The sequence below is a fragment of the Littorina saxatilis genome, linkage group LG12 (assembly GCF_037325665.1).
Source record: "Littorina saxatilis isolate snail1 linkage group LG12, US_GU_Lsax_2.0, whole genome shotgun sequence".
In the NCBI taxonomy this organism is placed as follows: Eukaryota; Metazoa; Mollusca; class Gastropoda; order Littorinimorpha; family Littorinidae; genus Littorina; species Littorina saxatilis.
Window position 1 is genome coordinate 74,126,289 of NC_090256.1, and position 16,732 is coordinate 74,143,020.

Sequence of the window (16,732 nt, forward strand, 5' to 3'; positions counted from 1 at the left end):
AGTGGTTGCTGTAAAGTAAACTTTATCTTGAGCATAAAATTATCTCCCTGCACCTCTCTTTCTTTCAACTCTCTTCATTTGCTCGCTTCCTGCATGCCTGGTATTGGTTTCAGCGTGTTTTATTCATTTTGCTTTGTTACACGTTTCAAACAATAAGGCCAAAAAAATAATAGGTGTGGTTACGGTAACATAGCCCAAAAAAATAGGGAAGGTAGGTAGGCAATCACTTTTTTTTTTTAAACTTTTTTTTCTAATGTGTACAAATTAAACCTACTTGACAGGGAAATAAGTGTGCGACTCGGGCGCTTTCGCTTTCATTGCGGTTTTTTTTGGTGTTTTTTTGACAAATGTAATAAAAAGTTATAGGATCGGCCCCTAAAAATAGGGTAGGTCGGGTTACCGTAACCACACCTATTTTTTTTTTAGGCCTAACGAACGTTAACAAGCAGACTGCTTATGGACACGTTCTAAAAATGATAATCAATACACATTCTGATAACAAAACATGGCGAACAAGTGATAACTTCAACACTTATCTTTCATAATATTTCATTATATTTTATACAAATAAAATGAAAAGAGAGAGAGAGAGAGAGAGAGAGAGAGAGAGAGAGAGAGAGAGAGAGAGAGAGAGAGAGAGAGAGAGAGAGAGAGAGAGAGAGAGAGAGAGAGAGAGAGAGAGAGAGAGAGAGAGAGAGAGAGAGAGAGAGAGAGAGAGAGAGAGAGAGAGAGAATGCTTTCGCGGCTACATCACTGTTAAATATAATATCAGCCGAAGCGACCCGTTGATATTATGAGTTATTTCTAATATGCTGACTGTTAGCAAATGATAACAGACAGTCATGTCGAGAAAAAAGATATCAAGCATGAGCCTTTTAGGCGAATGCTGATATCGTTTGTGAGACATGTCTGTTATCATTTGCTAACAGTCAGCATATTAGAAATAACGGTTTTATTACCGTTTAATTCGACCAAAAGAAATTTCGAAGCGACCCCGCGAATTAGACAGAACAGCCGCAATGGGAACTGGAGCGCTCCTACCTGATTATGCCTGTCAGTCAAAGAATTCGCGTGACCTGGCTCAGCCAATCAGAGTAACACACAGGCCTTACGTGATGAGTATTCACAGGTCAAATGCGTTTGACACACAACAAACCATGTGAAGTTGAACATGCGTTTCGGTTGCTTCGCTTTTTCTTGTTGAACAGAGAGCGACAGATTTAGAACCGACTCCAGACGGATGGGAAATGACGTAAAGATACAGTTGACGTAAAGCGAGTGACCCAATTTCACTTGTTTTTCGAACTTTGATAATAATAGATTTCAAGTGAGCGAGTCAGCATTGCACACTCAGAGGATGGGCGGTGCCTCGCTGTTCCGTAAAGCACCCACCGACAAAACTCGCTTTTCGGTATTTTTTTTAGATAAAGAGAGTAATTATCTGACAGCATTTGAAGTGTCATTCTTTAGAATAAATCACACTGATATTGCTGATTTAAATTTTTATTTTGTCTTGTTCATGTTTAGCTTGATAAACAAAACGGGTCCCTGCCTGAACATTATAACATTTAGAGGGTCACCTAGAATCCGTCCTGATTGGTCAAAAAGCCATATGGGGCACTGAATTGGTTATTTGATATCTTATCATTTCGTCTCAGATTTGCATTTCGAGCTAAAGATACATACCGCTTGACTATTTATGCACAAAAAACGTATCCTATTAACCCTTACACTGGTGCAATTCCGGAACACATGTTACATAGCCACTGGTGAATTAACAGAGAGAAAAATAAAGAAAATCGGTAATATTTTAAAGAATGTGTTATCTTTTTGTGTGTGCATATTTGAAAAATACATGTTGAATAAAACTTGTACAGAAATGAACAAGGAACAACACAAACACAATTTTAGAGGGTCAGTAGCAAACTGTAACTGACGCACCTGGAGAAAATTAAGGATGACAGGTATTTTATTCAGAATGAAGCTGCAGTTGATCATAAAGTACTCCACAGTCACCAACAAAAGGATATTCAGTCATCACACACTAGTACAGTATCTCAGACTAAGACTCACAAGTATCAGTATCTTCCTTGGTAGCTGTAGGTATGAGTGATCCAGGTAAGAATCCAGGTGAAAATAGCCTTCACATCAGAAACGTTTCAATTGATTGTCCATGTAACTGCAGGTACATGTACAACAAAAAATAAATGGAAACAACTAAATCTTTGCAATGTCCCAAGAAAGACTGCATAGCACGACAGAATGGCAGAGTACAGGTGATGTCATTATAGCAGTTCAGTTGTCACCAGCACCATCACGCGGACCACCTTCTGCTGCTCCCATCTGCTGCCCGAGGACTCTTTGGTAGTCACTTCTGGTGTGGTACACCTCAAAACCGTGGGGAATACACAGAGTGACTTGGCATTGTTCACACTAATAGGCAGACTGCTTTCTCTTGAAGCCAGCTCTATTCTGCCTTACTGGGTTACAGGCCACACAGTCACGTTGTGGACGCTGTCTCTTGGCACCGACTGTGGCGGTGTTGTAGGTTGGTCGGTGTGTACCAATCATGCGTCTGGGGGAGTTGACTGCTTTCCTTCCTCTTGGTACTGGCTTTGGAGCTTCTGGAGAAGATTAGATCAGCTGTCGGACTAGCAGCTTCCAGAATCCATGATGCGACAGGGACACACCAGCAAACTTGCGGTGGAGAAAGTAGGCATTGGCCCGTGTGTTGTCCGCAAGGTGGAAGTTGCTGAGGATAGCCTGGAACCTCACAAGGGACAGTCATGTTCTTTGTGAAAAAGGGAGTGGAGGTGATCTCATCCTGGCTCCAGTACTCTTCAATAGTAGGCTTGATGACCAGGCCTGTTGTAATAACCAGCGACAGGAAAACCTTCATCTCGTCGAGAGTGACAGGTAACCAGCGGTGTAGCCTGAAAAATGGAGATGAAAAAATAAATGTTCTATTTCATATTGTTTTTTTACACACACATACACACACAAACACATGCACGCTCTCTCTCTCTCATACATGGGCATCATACATACAGTGCACACACTCACCCACATACATATACCCGTACACACTCGTACACAACCATCCCACATACAGTGCACACAGTCATCCACATGCATGTGCAAAGACACATGCAACCCCCTTACCCCTCTCTCGTCTCACACACACACACACCAACAAACAAACATAACACACTTATAAACACTTCATCCAGTCATAGATCTAACTATAGATCCCTGACCCAGTTGACTGCATTCTGCTTGTCAATCTTCTTCTTCTAATAGTAACCAGTCATAGTTCATTCTTCTTCTTCCAATAATAACCAGTCACAGTCTATTATTCTGTTGCCCCACACAAACAACTCGTCCCCCCCACCCCGAACACAGATCCACACACACTGACACGCCAACCCAGACACACACTTCTGCTTGAGCACTCCACACATGAACAGAAACTACTTTCATATCAATAGTCTAATATCGTTTTTCAGTAAAAACAAACTTTTCACCTGGACAAAAAGGAAGAAGAAAGAAACGGAAGAAAACATGTTTGCAAGAGAGAGAGAGAGAGAGCAAAAGTCGGTCGAAACTGACGAAAGGCTTACCGTAAGTGTGTCTTTAGATTTCCAGCGTCAATTTTTCGTTGAGCGTAGTGATTCGTTTGTTCGACTAACAAATCGATCATTTCATCGCCAACAAACAGTCGGAAAAAATCCAAGGGCTGTGGGTTTTCTGGAAAATCTTCGCCGACATTCAAAACAGTTTCACGATCAAACGGCATGTGGACAGTGTAGCCCCTTCCCCCCACTCACTACCGTCCAGCCTTCTTGAACGTCTGCTTCGAAGTCTCTGTTGTTTGGGGCCTGATCTAGGTCCATAATGTCCCCAACGAGCATTACATCTTGTAAATCAATGTAAATGGCTTCTTCCCAAACTTCGTCAAGATCGGGATCGGCGAAGAAATCATCAAAAACGTCTTGAAAAACATTGCGATCACGCCGTGGATCTATGGGAGCAGCCATTTTGTAGCATGTGCTACAGCTCAGCTGGGTACCCTGTATTTGTGACACTCGCCTACTCAAATGTGCTTCAGAACATGGATCTACAGGTTCAGGGCCCAACTGACCTTATTTCTAGTGAATACAGATCTCTAAGGATAGGTTTTCGCATCCATGGGAGGTAATCGGAACCGACCAAACAGACTGACACAGCCCCACGACATATGTCGCGACAACCAGGTGACGGTATACGTAAAGTAGCGCGACATATGTCGCGACAACCAGCGTAAGGGTTAAAATGTACCAACCTTCTTCTGGCACAACTTCCGTCGGCATTACGTGCTTTTGGCATAACGTCCTAGTACCAGAGTCAAAGGTCCCAGACAATGTATGTTTGTCTTGTTTTTTTGTTCGTTTAGTGTGGAATGCGATGGTCAGCCTAAACCATTATCACGTTACCATGGCAGAAGCAAGAAGGTGAATGGATTTCTTTGTGTTGTATCTGCGTTTGCTGCTCAGGGTTTGACAATATGACTGTGTATACGTTAGCCTTCAATAGCATTATAATTTTGTTTGGTATTCACCAAGACCACTCAGTGCCTTCTCTGTCTCTCTCTGACACACACACACACACACCCGCACCACCGTCGAACACAAGAAATCAAGACAAATTCATCATCATTAATCATTTTATTTAAACTAACTGAACGATATATTTTACAACTTGCACAAACAGTGCACGGGGGCGGAACCATGTTTTGAAATATGAACAACACAACTGCACAGTTTTCAAAAACTACAAAATCAGATTTGGACAAAATGGACTAAAATGTTAACTTCCAGTGCGAAATGATACCTGATTTCTTGACTAAACACAAAATCCAGAATAAAACAAAACTCAGTTTCAGAAAAATCACAGCCTATTTCACTCACTCTAGAGATTGCTCAGAGATCAGGGATCAACCGATATTTTTGTTAAAATTAAATCCCTTTTGGCTTAGAGGGTGTAAAGCAAGCGTCCTACATAAACTATAATTCCTGTTAATTTGCGTTTCGGTTTTCTAAAGAAAAACACCCTTCTTTTTTTTGTCTAAATGCTTATGGGGGAGAAAACAAAAGAGAAGAATAAACCATGATTGAATAGTTCCTACCCGTAGTCAATGGTACAAGAATTTGAATCCGTTCTTGACCCGCTCATAATTATAAGACAAACCAAGATATACAGACATGATTTCTTCATTCACTGATTTGTATATCTGTTAAGTACCAATACATTTTGTCAAATGTGGAAGATGATTGGGGAGCATGGGTTAAAGGATTCACAAAAAAGCTGCACATTGTCAGGTCAACAGACAGACGCGATTTGCAATACAAGTGAAACACGTGGCTCAACAACAAACTAAGTGAGTGGTATTAGACGCTCTGGACACAAAATTGAACACTCGGTCCATGTAAAATTCATACGGATGACGTAGACTAGAACCAGCGTGGTCTTTGTATATATATACGACGCGGTTAAAGAAACATAACTGATACACTGACATCGGGTTCTTTCTTGATCTGTTAAAATCAATTGTCCATTTTGAGAAGGAAAAAAACCTACAAATTCAGTAGCATTTACATGACAAAGCTACAAAGTCTGCAAACTTGTTCCCTGCAAATTTCTACGTTAAAAGTCCCTTCCTTCCATTGTAGAACGGCTTGTAAACCACTATAAATCCGTGTAGGCTTTGACATGTGCAGCATCTTTCCAGTTGGACACCTACGCTACCAACAAGCTTGGTTTCTTCCTGTGTATAGTGGGGTCCCCCCCCCCCCTGAATTTATTTTGTACCTGACAAAATGTTAACGTGCGGCCAAATATTCCCACTCTGCACAGAAAACAGCAAGGCTGTATGTGATTTTTTGGAATGTGCCCAAGAGAAGTTACGCTGTTATTCCGAATTTAATTTTGTGGTGGTTTACACGATCGTTGACACGCGAAGGAAGTTATCTTACCAGACTTATATACGGTAACAGTATAATCATGGGGAAAATGAAATGGATTTCCTTTTTTCTGCAATTCTTAATATTCTCACTTCGACTTTCGTTACCAGGTGTTTGAAACCGTGATCTTGTGACATTATTCGGTTGTTTTGATTTTCACACCTAAACTTTCTTTCTTTATTTGGTGTTTAACGTCGTTTTCAACCACGAAGGGTTATATCGCGACGGGGAAAGGGGGAAGATGGGATAGAGCCACTTTTCAATTGTTTCTTGTTCACAAAAGCACTAATCAAACATTTGCTCCAGGGGCTTGCAACGTAGTACAATATATTACCTTACTGGGAGAATGCAAGTTTCCAGTACAAAGGACTTAACATTTCTTACATACTGCTTGACTAAAATCTTTACAAAAATTGACTATATTCTATACAAGAAACACTTAACAAGGGTAAAAGGAGAAACAGAATCCGTTAGTCGCCTCTTACGACATGCTGGGGAGCATCGGGTAAATTCTTTCTCGTCCCAACCAATATGGGACTCCCCCTAGCCCGCGGGGGGTTCACACCTAAACATTCTGACAAAATAACGAACTGATAACACGTCACTCAACCGTATAGCGCAAAATAATTCAGCAGCTAGCAAAGAATTCATACTGACATCTCAGCAATAACGACCCCATTTCTCTCTCGCTCTCACAATCTCTGATTACAAAGAAAAAACTCAAGCAGGCCAATGCTGGCAGCAAAGTGTTAACAAATTAAAGGAAACTAAACACGTACAATTCAAATCAAACTTATCAGTTTGAAAAAAAAGTATTGATAATCTGACACTTAGATTTTATATCGATTCTCCATTTAAGTTAGAGGCATTCGACCGCCTCCAAAAATCAACACAAATGCAAAGGTCTACGGAACAAAATCACAGAAAGCAACGTAAAACAATCATCCTCGCCTTCTTGAGATTCCTACTCAGTTCCGTCCTACTTGATTTTGCAAAGCATGGTTAATGCATTTGTTCACGCAGAAGCGTATTGCTAAAAAGCAAACTACTCAAAAGAACAGATAACTTCAATCTTAGCAAAAACGAAAACTAAAAACGGAACATTTTTGGCAGTGATAGCAGAAAAACAAGGTTATAAAACCATCAAAATAAATGCAAATCGGGTGTCACGTGCCCAAATAATAAATGCACAGGTGTATACTGTTGTTCTGTGCTGCCCTCCACTGGACAACACCCCGCTAACTGAACACATGGCTGCGAGAAAACATTTGCACACAATATAAACAACAGTTGATGAGATGAAAACAGGAACAAAAAAACCAATTAAATTACGTCATGAACAATGACGAACATATTAATGACTTGAACAACTATCCTTTAAACGAAATGTTCACCTAACAGAGATTCTGAGAAAGAAAATATTCACCTCATGGGAAAGAAAACAATCATTTATTACTATAAGCGTTTAGCCGCTAATGCAAACCAAAATCTGCTCCTCAATACAATCTGCACTCCCCCCCCCCCCCTTCTTCCTCTTGGAGAAAAATCATACAAGAGAATTTGTTTCCATTTGCGAAGAAAAACAAGCCCCTCATACTTGCAATGAGAGCAGACGACAATATTTAACAAAACCGCCTAATTTTTGTCTGTCAACATAAATGTTGCACTAGATGGAGGGTGGAAACGAACGAAGAGACAGGAGAATGCTCATAAACTCGACAGAAAAGTGTTCACCAATAAGTCACATAAAAAAATACCTCAAAATGAAATACACCAAAGCAAAGGATTTGTGAAAAAGGATGCAGTCTTCTAAAGCGTACACCTTCACAAATCTGCCCGTGATGATATCATGAGACAAAAGCGTTACTTCTGTGTATCAACGCAGTATCACGGATTTCCACGATATAACATTTGTAGTCCACAGCTCAGTGCAGTGTATCCTACAGTCTATCCACATTATACTACAGGGTCACATACCAATGTTCAAAGCGGTGGGTTTGTAGATGGGTAAGAAGTCGTATTTCGTGTCAAATCTAATACCTTTGTATAGCGTTAAACTAATTTTACAACTGAAAACTTTCAACTTCGAACTCGCACACATTGCAAGGAGGGAATAAACAAGAAATGCCTGGTTTATATATAAAAAAAAAAGAAGCAGCAAACAAAAAAGAGCACAAAATCCTCTAATGTTGTGTTGTCCAAACGTATGTGTCGATGTACTTGTGAGCAACAACAAGATTTCCGTAGTACACTACTGCAAATCCCACGTCTGCGGTAAAGAGATAGCTGTTTCCCCCTTCTGTTCCCTTATGATTAGATACACTGCTAACTCTATCACCGTCTTGCCATGTGCGCATGCACCGAACATTTCGGTAAGACTGAATACCACAAAAATGAAGACAACGAAAATGCACGAGCTTGGCACGACGACACGTACATCAGTCTGAACTGATCATCTGCGCATGCGCGGTTGCATGTAAATGATGAAAGAAAAGTGCCCGTCTGTGGACATTGGCAGAACTTGGTGAGACTTTTAAATTAGCTCACAAAACAAGGCAGTAAAAACGAGGCTTCAAACACTCAAAATAACAGAACAAGAGATGCTGGCAGTAATTAGCAGGAAACTTTGAAACAACACATGAATTGCAGTATGGTTAATAATGTTCGCTTGAGCAGTCTGTAACATGATATACACACAAAATCCACCACAACGTTCCATAATGCTCTCTGTCTCACAACGTATACTTGTGCTGGGAACATTTCTGAATGCGTGTGTTCTTCCGGTTTTAACTTTTATTGATGAGTGCTTAGACCATGAATATAGAAAATTAACTCAAACGTCATTAATTCGTACATATGAAGCCTATTTTTAGCGAATAAAAGGTCAAAACTAACACTAAAAACGTCGAATAAATGCATATCGATGAACACGTTGGAGTCATGTAAGGTTAAAATAATTTCTTCTTGTCGCTGCATGTGACAAAAATAATGTGACGTGGTCATTGGGACTTTTGATATCGATCATAAATCTTTCTTCTTCTCTCTCTGAACACACACACACACACACACACACACACACACACACACACACACACACCTTTCTTCCATTTCCTTGTGATATGCGCTGAACACATGAATTGTAAAGTTTGAAAAAGTGTTCCACGAAATACTTTCTCTGCAACACGTTCATTTGTAACCCAGAAGACCAGACGCATGCCAGAGATACATTTTACAATAATGGTCACACCTCTCTTTACCAATGCCTATGAATGGTTCGTCTTATACAATACGACTGTCTTTTCTTTACCTTGTAGATGGAAATTCGAAATAATGTTTAAAATACTCATCCTAAAAGCAACTTTACTGTTAATATTGGTGTATTCTTTAAAGTGTTTCTCTTCTTTTTTCCCCTCCCCCAACCCTAAAAATAGGTAAACAAACACACTAATTCATGTCCTTTTTCTACCAACTCTACCCCTACTCGCAAGAATGGACAAATGAACACAAATACTGTAGCATAAGCAGCAAGGATAACAATATATGACATCACAAGGTGAGAGATCTGTGTGCGTTTTTGTCAACAATGTATATATCAATATATATATACATATATATATAACCGGAGTTTGTAACTGTCTGTGTGTAGTCAAATATTCAGAGCTCAAATAAAACAGTAAAAAACTTCCTTTCTTCTGCTACAAATCTCACGCCACTTCTGCTCATGCAACTTCCCACACCGCACGAGATGGATCAACATCCGGTACAATTCGCTTCCAGTCTTCGCCTAACAAGCGTACGTTCTTAAGGGAGTAAGAAAGGGGATAAAACTGTAGGCCTGAACTATGGCAAGCGACCGAGGTCTCAAGAGAGAAAAGTTCAACTGGCAGTTAAGTGCAGCCCTATGGTCAGGATCTCTAGTCTATGTACACACACATGTTGTCTCTTTATTTCCCCTGTCCGCACTCAAGTTTCTCTTAAATTGTTTCTAACTTCAGTTTCTCTTGTTTATTTCGAGGTTCAGTCCATTTTCGTTTCTGACCCATAAACCGTAAGAATGCCCATTGCAGAGATCGAGTAAAACCAAAATACAGAGTTTTCCACGTTCTGAACAATTTCTTTTCATAAACAAGAAAGAAATGTTCATAAAACTTGCCTCATAAAATTAAACCAAATAATGTCATTCTGACAAACGCTCACAATGTGTAAAATCAGTAGTAAATTTATTATGAGATCTGATAAGCAAATTTAACAGTAGATAGTCATTGTTTCTCAGATCTTACCATTAACACTTTACCTCACATGGTTCTCATTCTCTGTTTGAGAGTTAAAACTGACCTGTAAATTAAAACACGATTCTCTCTCTCTCTCTCTCTCTCTCTCTCTCTCTCTCTCTCTCTCTCTCTCTCTCTCTTTCTCTCTCTCTCTCTCTCTCTCTCTCTCTCTCTCTCTCTCTCTCTCTCTCTCTCTCTCTCTCTCTCTCTCTCTCTCTCTCTCCACTGATTGCTACGAACAGCCTAGTGCGTGATTCAAGTCCTCGCTGAGAATCCTCTCCACGATTGCCCTGTCGCAGCCTGCATGAACACATCAAGGGCCAGTGAAGTGAAGTGACGTGAAGTGACGTCAAGTGAAGTGACGTGACGATGGATGTGAAGTGAAGCAGTTAGCACACTGACGGTACACAACACAGAGCTACACTGAGCCACAGTGAATAGAACGAGTGCCACTAACACAGGTGACAGACAATGTACACAACATTACTCTCAGGCTGCTCTAGCTTACACGGCAGCAGCAATGTTCAGGTGAAGAACAACTGTCTTTCTTCGTCATCAAGCCCTTCTGACATCGGAGAAGGTATTGACGTCACTCTGCTGAAGAAACAATTGTCCAGTTGTCCATTTTGTGTCACGACAGCAAAAACAGAAGTGGCGCTTTCTTTGTTGTCCAGCAAAAGGCAACGAGTGTTCAGTGTAAAGCACTGGCTCAGATCGAGGACGAAGCGTCAACTGGCATGTAGAGTTCACAAAGGGTTCGCACGGTCGCTGCGACCCGAGAGTGACATCAAATACTGACATTTCTGCAGTTTATCCCCTGAAGATGTCATCGGAGGTATTAAACAATCAACCTAGTTCCCGACAAAAACTGTTGTGTATAAAGCACGCACGCGTCCAGAGTTTAAGTCTGATGTACAGATGACGTGTGTCTACTGACTCAAAACACCTTTTCTCGGGGAAGTCTACCAGAACAAGGGCACTTCTTCCTCCCGTCTAGGGATACAGTGTACACATGGCCACAGAATCCATCTCAGTGTTTCGCTGGGAAAGAAATGCAGTTTTTTCCCACCTCTCCAGTGAGCAACAAGAAAGTCATCACAATGATTCCTGATAGAACGGTAAAAAGAATATAAGTTTCTGTGGCACGCTTCAAAGGAAGCCGTCAACTAAAGACTGTTGTCCGTTACCTCCAGTCCACAGCGGAGCAGCAAAGCCACAACAAAAAGTACAAACATAGTGTGGTGTTCAAGCAGCAGTCTCCGGATCAAGGCGCAATAGGTCTAGATGTTTTTATACAAGCCAATCTAGTGCAGGTGACTACAGCCACAGCAAGGACTTGCTGGAGTAGGCTTGTGTGTGCAAGGCCAGTCAAACCCATTGAAAGACGCTCATCTCCAAACACCAGATGGGTACCATGGTCCACATTAAGCCGATTTCGCGACCTTCTGCAGAAAGTTGTGTACACCACCTCACCTTGTAGCCTTTGGTCTCTTCTTCCTATGGTTTAGTACGTGCCCCATCTACACGTATTGTGTAAGTGGCAGAGGGGAAAAAGACTTGCTCGCTGGTTTTGGCAGTTTTCTGCATCTCTCTCCCACGAAAACGTGCTCCACAGGGTACCATGGTTTGTCACCTTAACACACAACCTTCCAAGAAAGCCCAGCCTTTACAGAGAAGTCTGCAGCCTTTCTTTCCAGACTGCTTCACAAAGGCGGTGGCATTGTCGCTGCTGTAGTCTTCGTTGTTGATGTTGGCTGTTCTAGGCGATGGCGGAGTTGTCGCCGCTGCTGGTGCTGTCGTGGCTCATGGAGGAGTACTGGGAGTCTGAGCTGCTCATCGGCCCGCCGTCCATCGGCTCCAGGTCAAGGTACGCCTGAAAGAAACAAGTTACAGTTGAGAGGTGAGCTTGGCGAGATCAAGAGTGTCTACCCTGCATCCTACAGACCGAAAGCAGTCGCCGAAAGCACAATAGCTGTGAGTTCAGCAGCCTGATCAAACATTGTTTTCTTACACTGGAAACAGGAATCAGCCTGAGTTTGATATCCATTTAAATTATCGCCCCCCCCCCCCCAAGAATAACATGTAACAGGTATCACGGAAAGCTGAAGCTACGGGCGTTTGTGATAAATGGTAAACATAATGACACACAAAGAACAATTCATGAACGATATGCGCAAAACGTCATAAAAACAAACACAACGACTTGCAAAAGGTCGTCGAACACAACGATGCACTTCACTTGACATAGGCTTAATGTCATCACAGGCCTCTGAGCCTATAAGGGACATTCAATTTCAAGGGTGCAGTCCTACGCTACCTCTTACGTCTAAAGAAGCAGCTCGTTTACATACTATTTCTTCTAGTTCAGCAGTGCATCTCAGGGGATACACCGGGGCATGTGGCGTCCATAGCCTGGACTTCAATCCAAATTCAGAAAACAATTTTTTCAATACTATCTCAAGCAGTGCAAACCCTGCCGTACCTCGTCCTTGAGAGAGGAGGTGAGAATCTTGTCGAGTTCCTGTACGAGCCTGTTGAAGGAGGGGCGGTTGTTGGGGTCCTCCTGCCAGCACGAGTGCATGATGCTGAACCTGCGGACACAACATTCAATCAATCAATCAATCAATGAGGCTTATAACGCGCATATTCCGTGGGTACAGTTCTAGGCGCTCTGCAGTGATGCCGTGTGAGATGAAGTTTTATACGGCCAGTAATTGCAGCCATTTCGGCGCATATTTACCTTTCACGGCCTATTATTCCAAGTCACACGGGTATAGGTAGACAATTATTAACTGTGCCCAAGCAATTTTGCCAGGAAAGACCCTTTTGTCAATCGTGGGATCTTTAACGTGCACACCCAAAGTAGTGTACACGGGGGGGGGGGGGGGGGGGGGGGGGGGGGGGGGGGGGGGAGGAGTTCGGACACCGAAGAGAGTCTGCACACAAAGTTGACTCTGAAATAAATTTCCGCCGAACCTGGTATCGAACTCAGGCTGACAGCGCCCAACTGAATACAAATCCAGCGCGCTACCAACTGAGCTATATCCCCGCCCCTATATTCACCTTGGTTAAATCACGTAAAGCCTGGTATTAATTGGACAAAGTCGACTTCGCGAAGTCTACATCATGAAACTTGCTGCACATTGCTTTGGCACTAAATTTTCAGTAATAAGACTTTAGTGAATTCTTCGCGAAGTGAACTTTGGGCGGGCCGTAACCCCTTATGGGACATGGACGATAACCAGACATGGGATTCTAACATCTTTACATTTACTGAAAAACGAACAGTGAGAAAATCAGTGTTTATTTTGTTGTACATTTTAACTAACAAAAACACACCTGCACTCAAAAAATATAAAAGGCTGGCTACCATGTTTTGTCTTGTGTAACACACATCACTGGAGACAAACTGAATGCACCCCCGTTATACAAAAAATGAAGACATGGGTTTTTTTTTACCCAGAGAGCTAATATTTTACCAGAATTTTAACAGAATAATGGCTCAATGAAAGCTGAAATTGTTGAAGCCCGCTTTGAACGTCCAACATGACCGAACACTACAACAAGCCTTATTATGCCAACATCATGGGTGGGTCTGGAAAAAGTCATGAACCCTGAACAATTTTAGAAGGGGTCTGGGGGCCCCAAGCCGCTGAAGGATGTGTATAATTTAACAACCAAAAAAACCTCACCACAGACATTACGAATCCGGATTTCCGGAATATACCGGAAGAATCCCACCCATGCAACATTCTCATTCAAAATCTAAAATGAGTCTTTCTCAAATTTGAGCAGCTCTGTCATTTTGCCGTACTTGACTTTTCTATCATCCAGCACTACTTCGGCGAAACAAACAGCACTACTTCGGTGAAAGAAACATCACTACTTCGGTGAAAGACACATCACTCACATTTCTGTACTTGCGTAGGGAGGTTTCTTCATGCGGTGACCGTTACGCAGGAGGTTGAAGAGGTCCTCCACAGGTACGGACGGGTAGGGGTTGCCACCCAGGGTGAAGATCTCCCACAGTAACACGCCGTATGACCACCTGAACCGGCAGATAATAAATTATATAAAATATGCTTTGAACCGATAAACACACACACACACACACACGCTCACTCTCTCACACACACACACACACCAAAAAAGGTTAGTTTCTGTAAAGTTTAAAGCCGAACATCGGTATCCAGGGAACAAAGCCTTGTTAAAGTAGAAGGCCTCCGAGATAAAGGCAATGTTTCAGTGCTCTAGGTTAAAGAATATTCATGATAAAAGAAGCAAATCAATTCATAAACAAACTCTGTGCTGCAAAATAAAAGGGAACTTTCAAATGAACAGAGACAATAAAAAAAGATCGAGTTGGTTCAGCACAGATGGCCATTCATTCTGACTCACCAAATCACACAGATGGCCATTCATTCTGACTCACCAAATCACACAGATGGCCATTCATTCTGACTCACCAAATCACACAGATGGCCATTCATTCTGACTCACCAAATCACACAGATGGCCATTCATTCTGACTCACCAAATCACACAGATGGCCATTCATTCTGACTCACCAAATCACACAGATGGCCATTCATTCTGACTCACCAAATCACACAGATGGCCATTCATTCTGACTCACCAAATCACACAGATGGCCATACAATCTGACTCAGCAAATCACACAGATGGCCATACAATCTGACTCACCAAATCACACAGATGGCCATTCATTCTGACTCAGCAAATCACACAGATGGCCATACAATCTGACTCACCAAATCACACAGATGGCCATTCATTCTGACTCACCAAATCACACAGATGGCCATTCATTCTGACTCACCAAATCACACAGATGGCCATTCATTCTGACTCACCAAATCACACAGATGGCCATTCATTCTGACTCACCAAATCACACAGATGGCCATTCAATCTGACTCACCAAATCACACAGATGCAAGGTCTTTATGAACACCTTCCGCTGTGCTAACACAGTAGAGTTCGAAGCTTAAAACGTGTTGCCCTGAATTATATCCTGGTTGGGATCAGGACTAGAATAGTCGTCTGAAAAGTTTGTCAGTGAATAGAAATATGATAGATACTTACACGTCGCTTTTTGATGTGTATTTCCTGTCAAACAACGCTTCTGGGGCCATCCATTTCACGGGCAGGCGACCCTGTAACACAAGTGAAACACAACGTTAGCATCAGTGACAATCAATTTAAAGGATTACCATAGCAAGTAAACATTAAAGGGCATGTCTTGACTTTTTTTCTCCAAAACGGGAGCCCTGCTATCAACAAATTAAACCAATATCCGGAGTACGATTCTCACTGCGAATAATGTCATAATCGAAAGGTTTTGTTTTGATGCTTCAGTGTGTCTCTTGTGGGAGAAGTTTTGCGATGACTAAGTTAACTCAGGCTCACAATCAGTTCATCACCCGGTTGTGGAGAAAATAGAATGGCGTGTGCCAGTAATAAAACCTTCTCCTTGTTGACCTGTTTCCAGGGAGCGCCGGGTTTGGGAGCACAATTGTAAACCCCAGAGAACTAAAGGGTTCTAAAGGGGAATCGCGCGGACACGCATCCTTCAAACCCCAAAACAAAGGTGATGTCAGCAGAGCAATGCCAGAGAGCCAGATAGTTTCTCGGGGCTAGGGTATTAATCAAAGCCAAAACGAGTAAGAAGACTGGGGAGGTTAGCTAGTACTCTCTTCCTGCAAATCAATGTGAATAAGAAAGATGGGTCGTAACGCAACTGTCAGGGATTCTTCGCGGGGAAAGACAGTCTCATAGAACACCGTCTCTGCAGTCACCAGAACTTCGTGTCATCATATCCCTTCTCACCATCTTCGCGATGCCAGACGTTATTCCTACTCTTCCCATGGTACACGCGTGACCCCAATAAGACACACATAATAAACCCTGCCTCCACTGCTCTTCCGCCAGTGAGACAAAGCATTCTCGTGTAACTAACCAAAACACGGCCAGAAATACTGGCCGCAGGAGCAGATGTAATCTTGGTAGTGAGAGACTGATTTACAGCGTTCGCTATCATCACGGAGAACCGAATACCAATACCAGGTTCAGACTCTCAAGGGCAAAGAGAAAGGAATTGGTAGTGGGGGTGTGGATGTGTTACCTTGTAGGTTAGGGCGACCTCGGTCACTCGGTTTGAAAACATTCTGAGAGAGAGAGAGAGAGAGAGAGAGAGAGAGAGAGAATTCCAGTGTCTTCCATAGTTAAGAATCCTGTTGTAATTGCAGCAAAATGCACATTGAAGCAAGAGCAAGGTGAAAAGATAGCAACACCTGGAGCAGTGAGGTGATCATCCGTAGTGTATTCAGCCTACCGACATGCCCAGTTATTTGTGCCCACTTTGCACTCTGTGAAATCGTGTGAGCCCCTCACCCCTTCCTCTAACAAAACAAAGTCGAGTTGGGGACAAATCATTTTGAC

At 42.2% G+C, this 16,732-nt stretch overlaps 1 protein-coding gene and 1 long non-coding RNA gene across 4 annotated transcripts in view; both read right to left on the reverse strand.

Annotated features, from left to right (window-relative positions):
* Positions 1-1,951: 1,951 nt before the first annotated feature.
* On the reverse strand, positions 1,952-4,306 carry LOC138983260 (uncharacterized). Its single transcript, XR_011461055.1, has 2 exons — positions 3,621-4,306; positions 1,952-2,933 (listed from the first exon to the last, which is right to left on the reverse strand). It is a non-coding gene; the product is annotated as an uncharacterized lncRNA (long non-coding RNA).
* A 378-nt stretch (positions 4,307-4,684) lies between these two features.
* The window catches only part of LOC138983237 (fibroblast growth factor receptor 4-like), a 96,725-nt gene continuing 84,677 nt past the window's right edge, over positions 4,685-16,732 (reverse strand). For all 3 annotated transcript variants that reach the window (XM_070356656.1, XM_070356655.1, XM_070356654.1), the window contains 4 exons: positions 15,377-15,447; positions 14,181-14,318; positions 12,753-12,861; positions 4,685-12,143 (listed from right to left, as the gene is read on the reverse strand). In XM_070356656.1, coding sequence (XP_070212757.1) covers positions 12,030-12,143; positions 12,753-12,861; positions 14,181-14,318; positions 15,377-15,447 — 432 coding nt within the window. In that variant the 3' untranslated portion in view covers positions 4,685-12,029. The remainder of the gene's footprint in view (positions 12,144-12,752; positions 12,862-14,180; positions 14,319-15,376; positions 15,448-16,732) is intronic.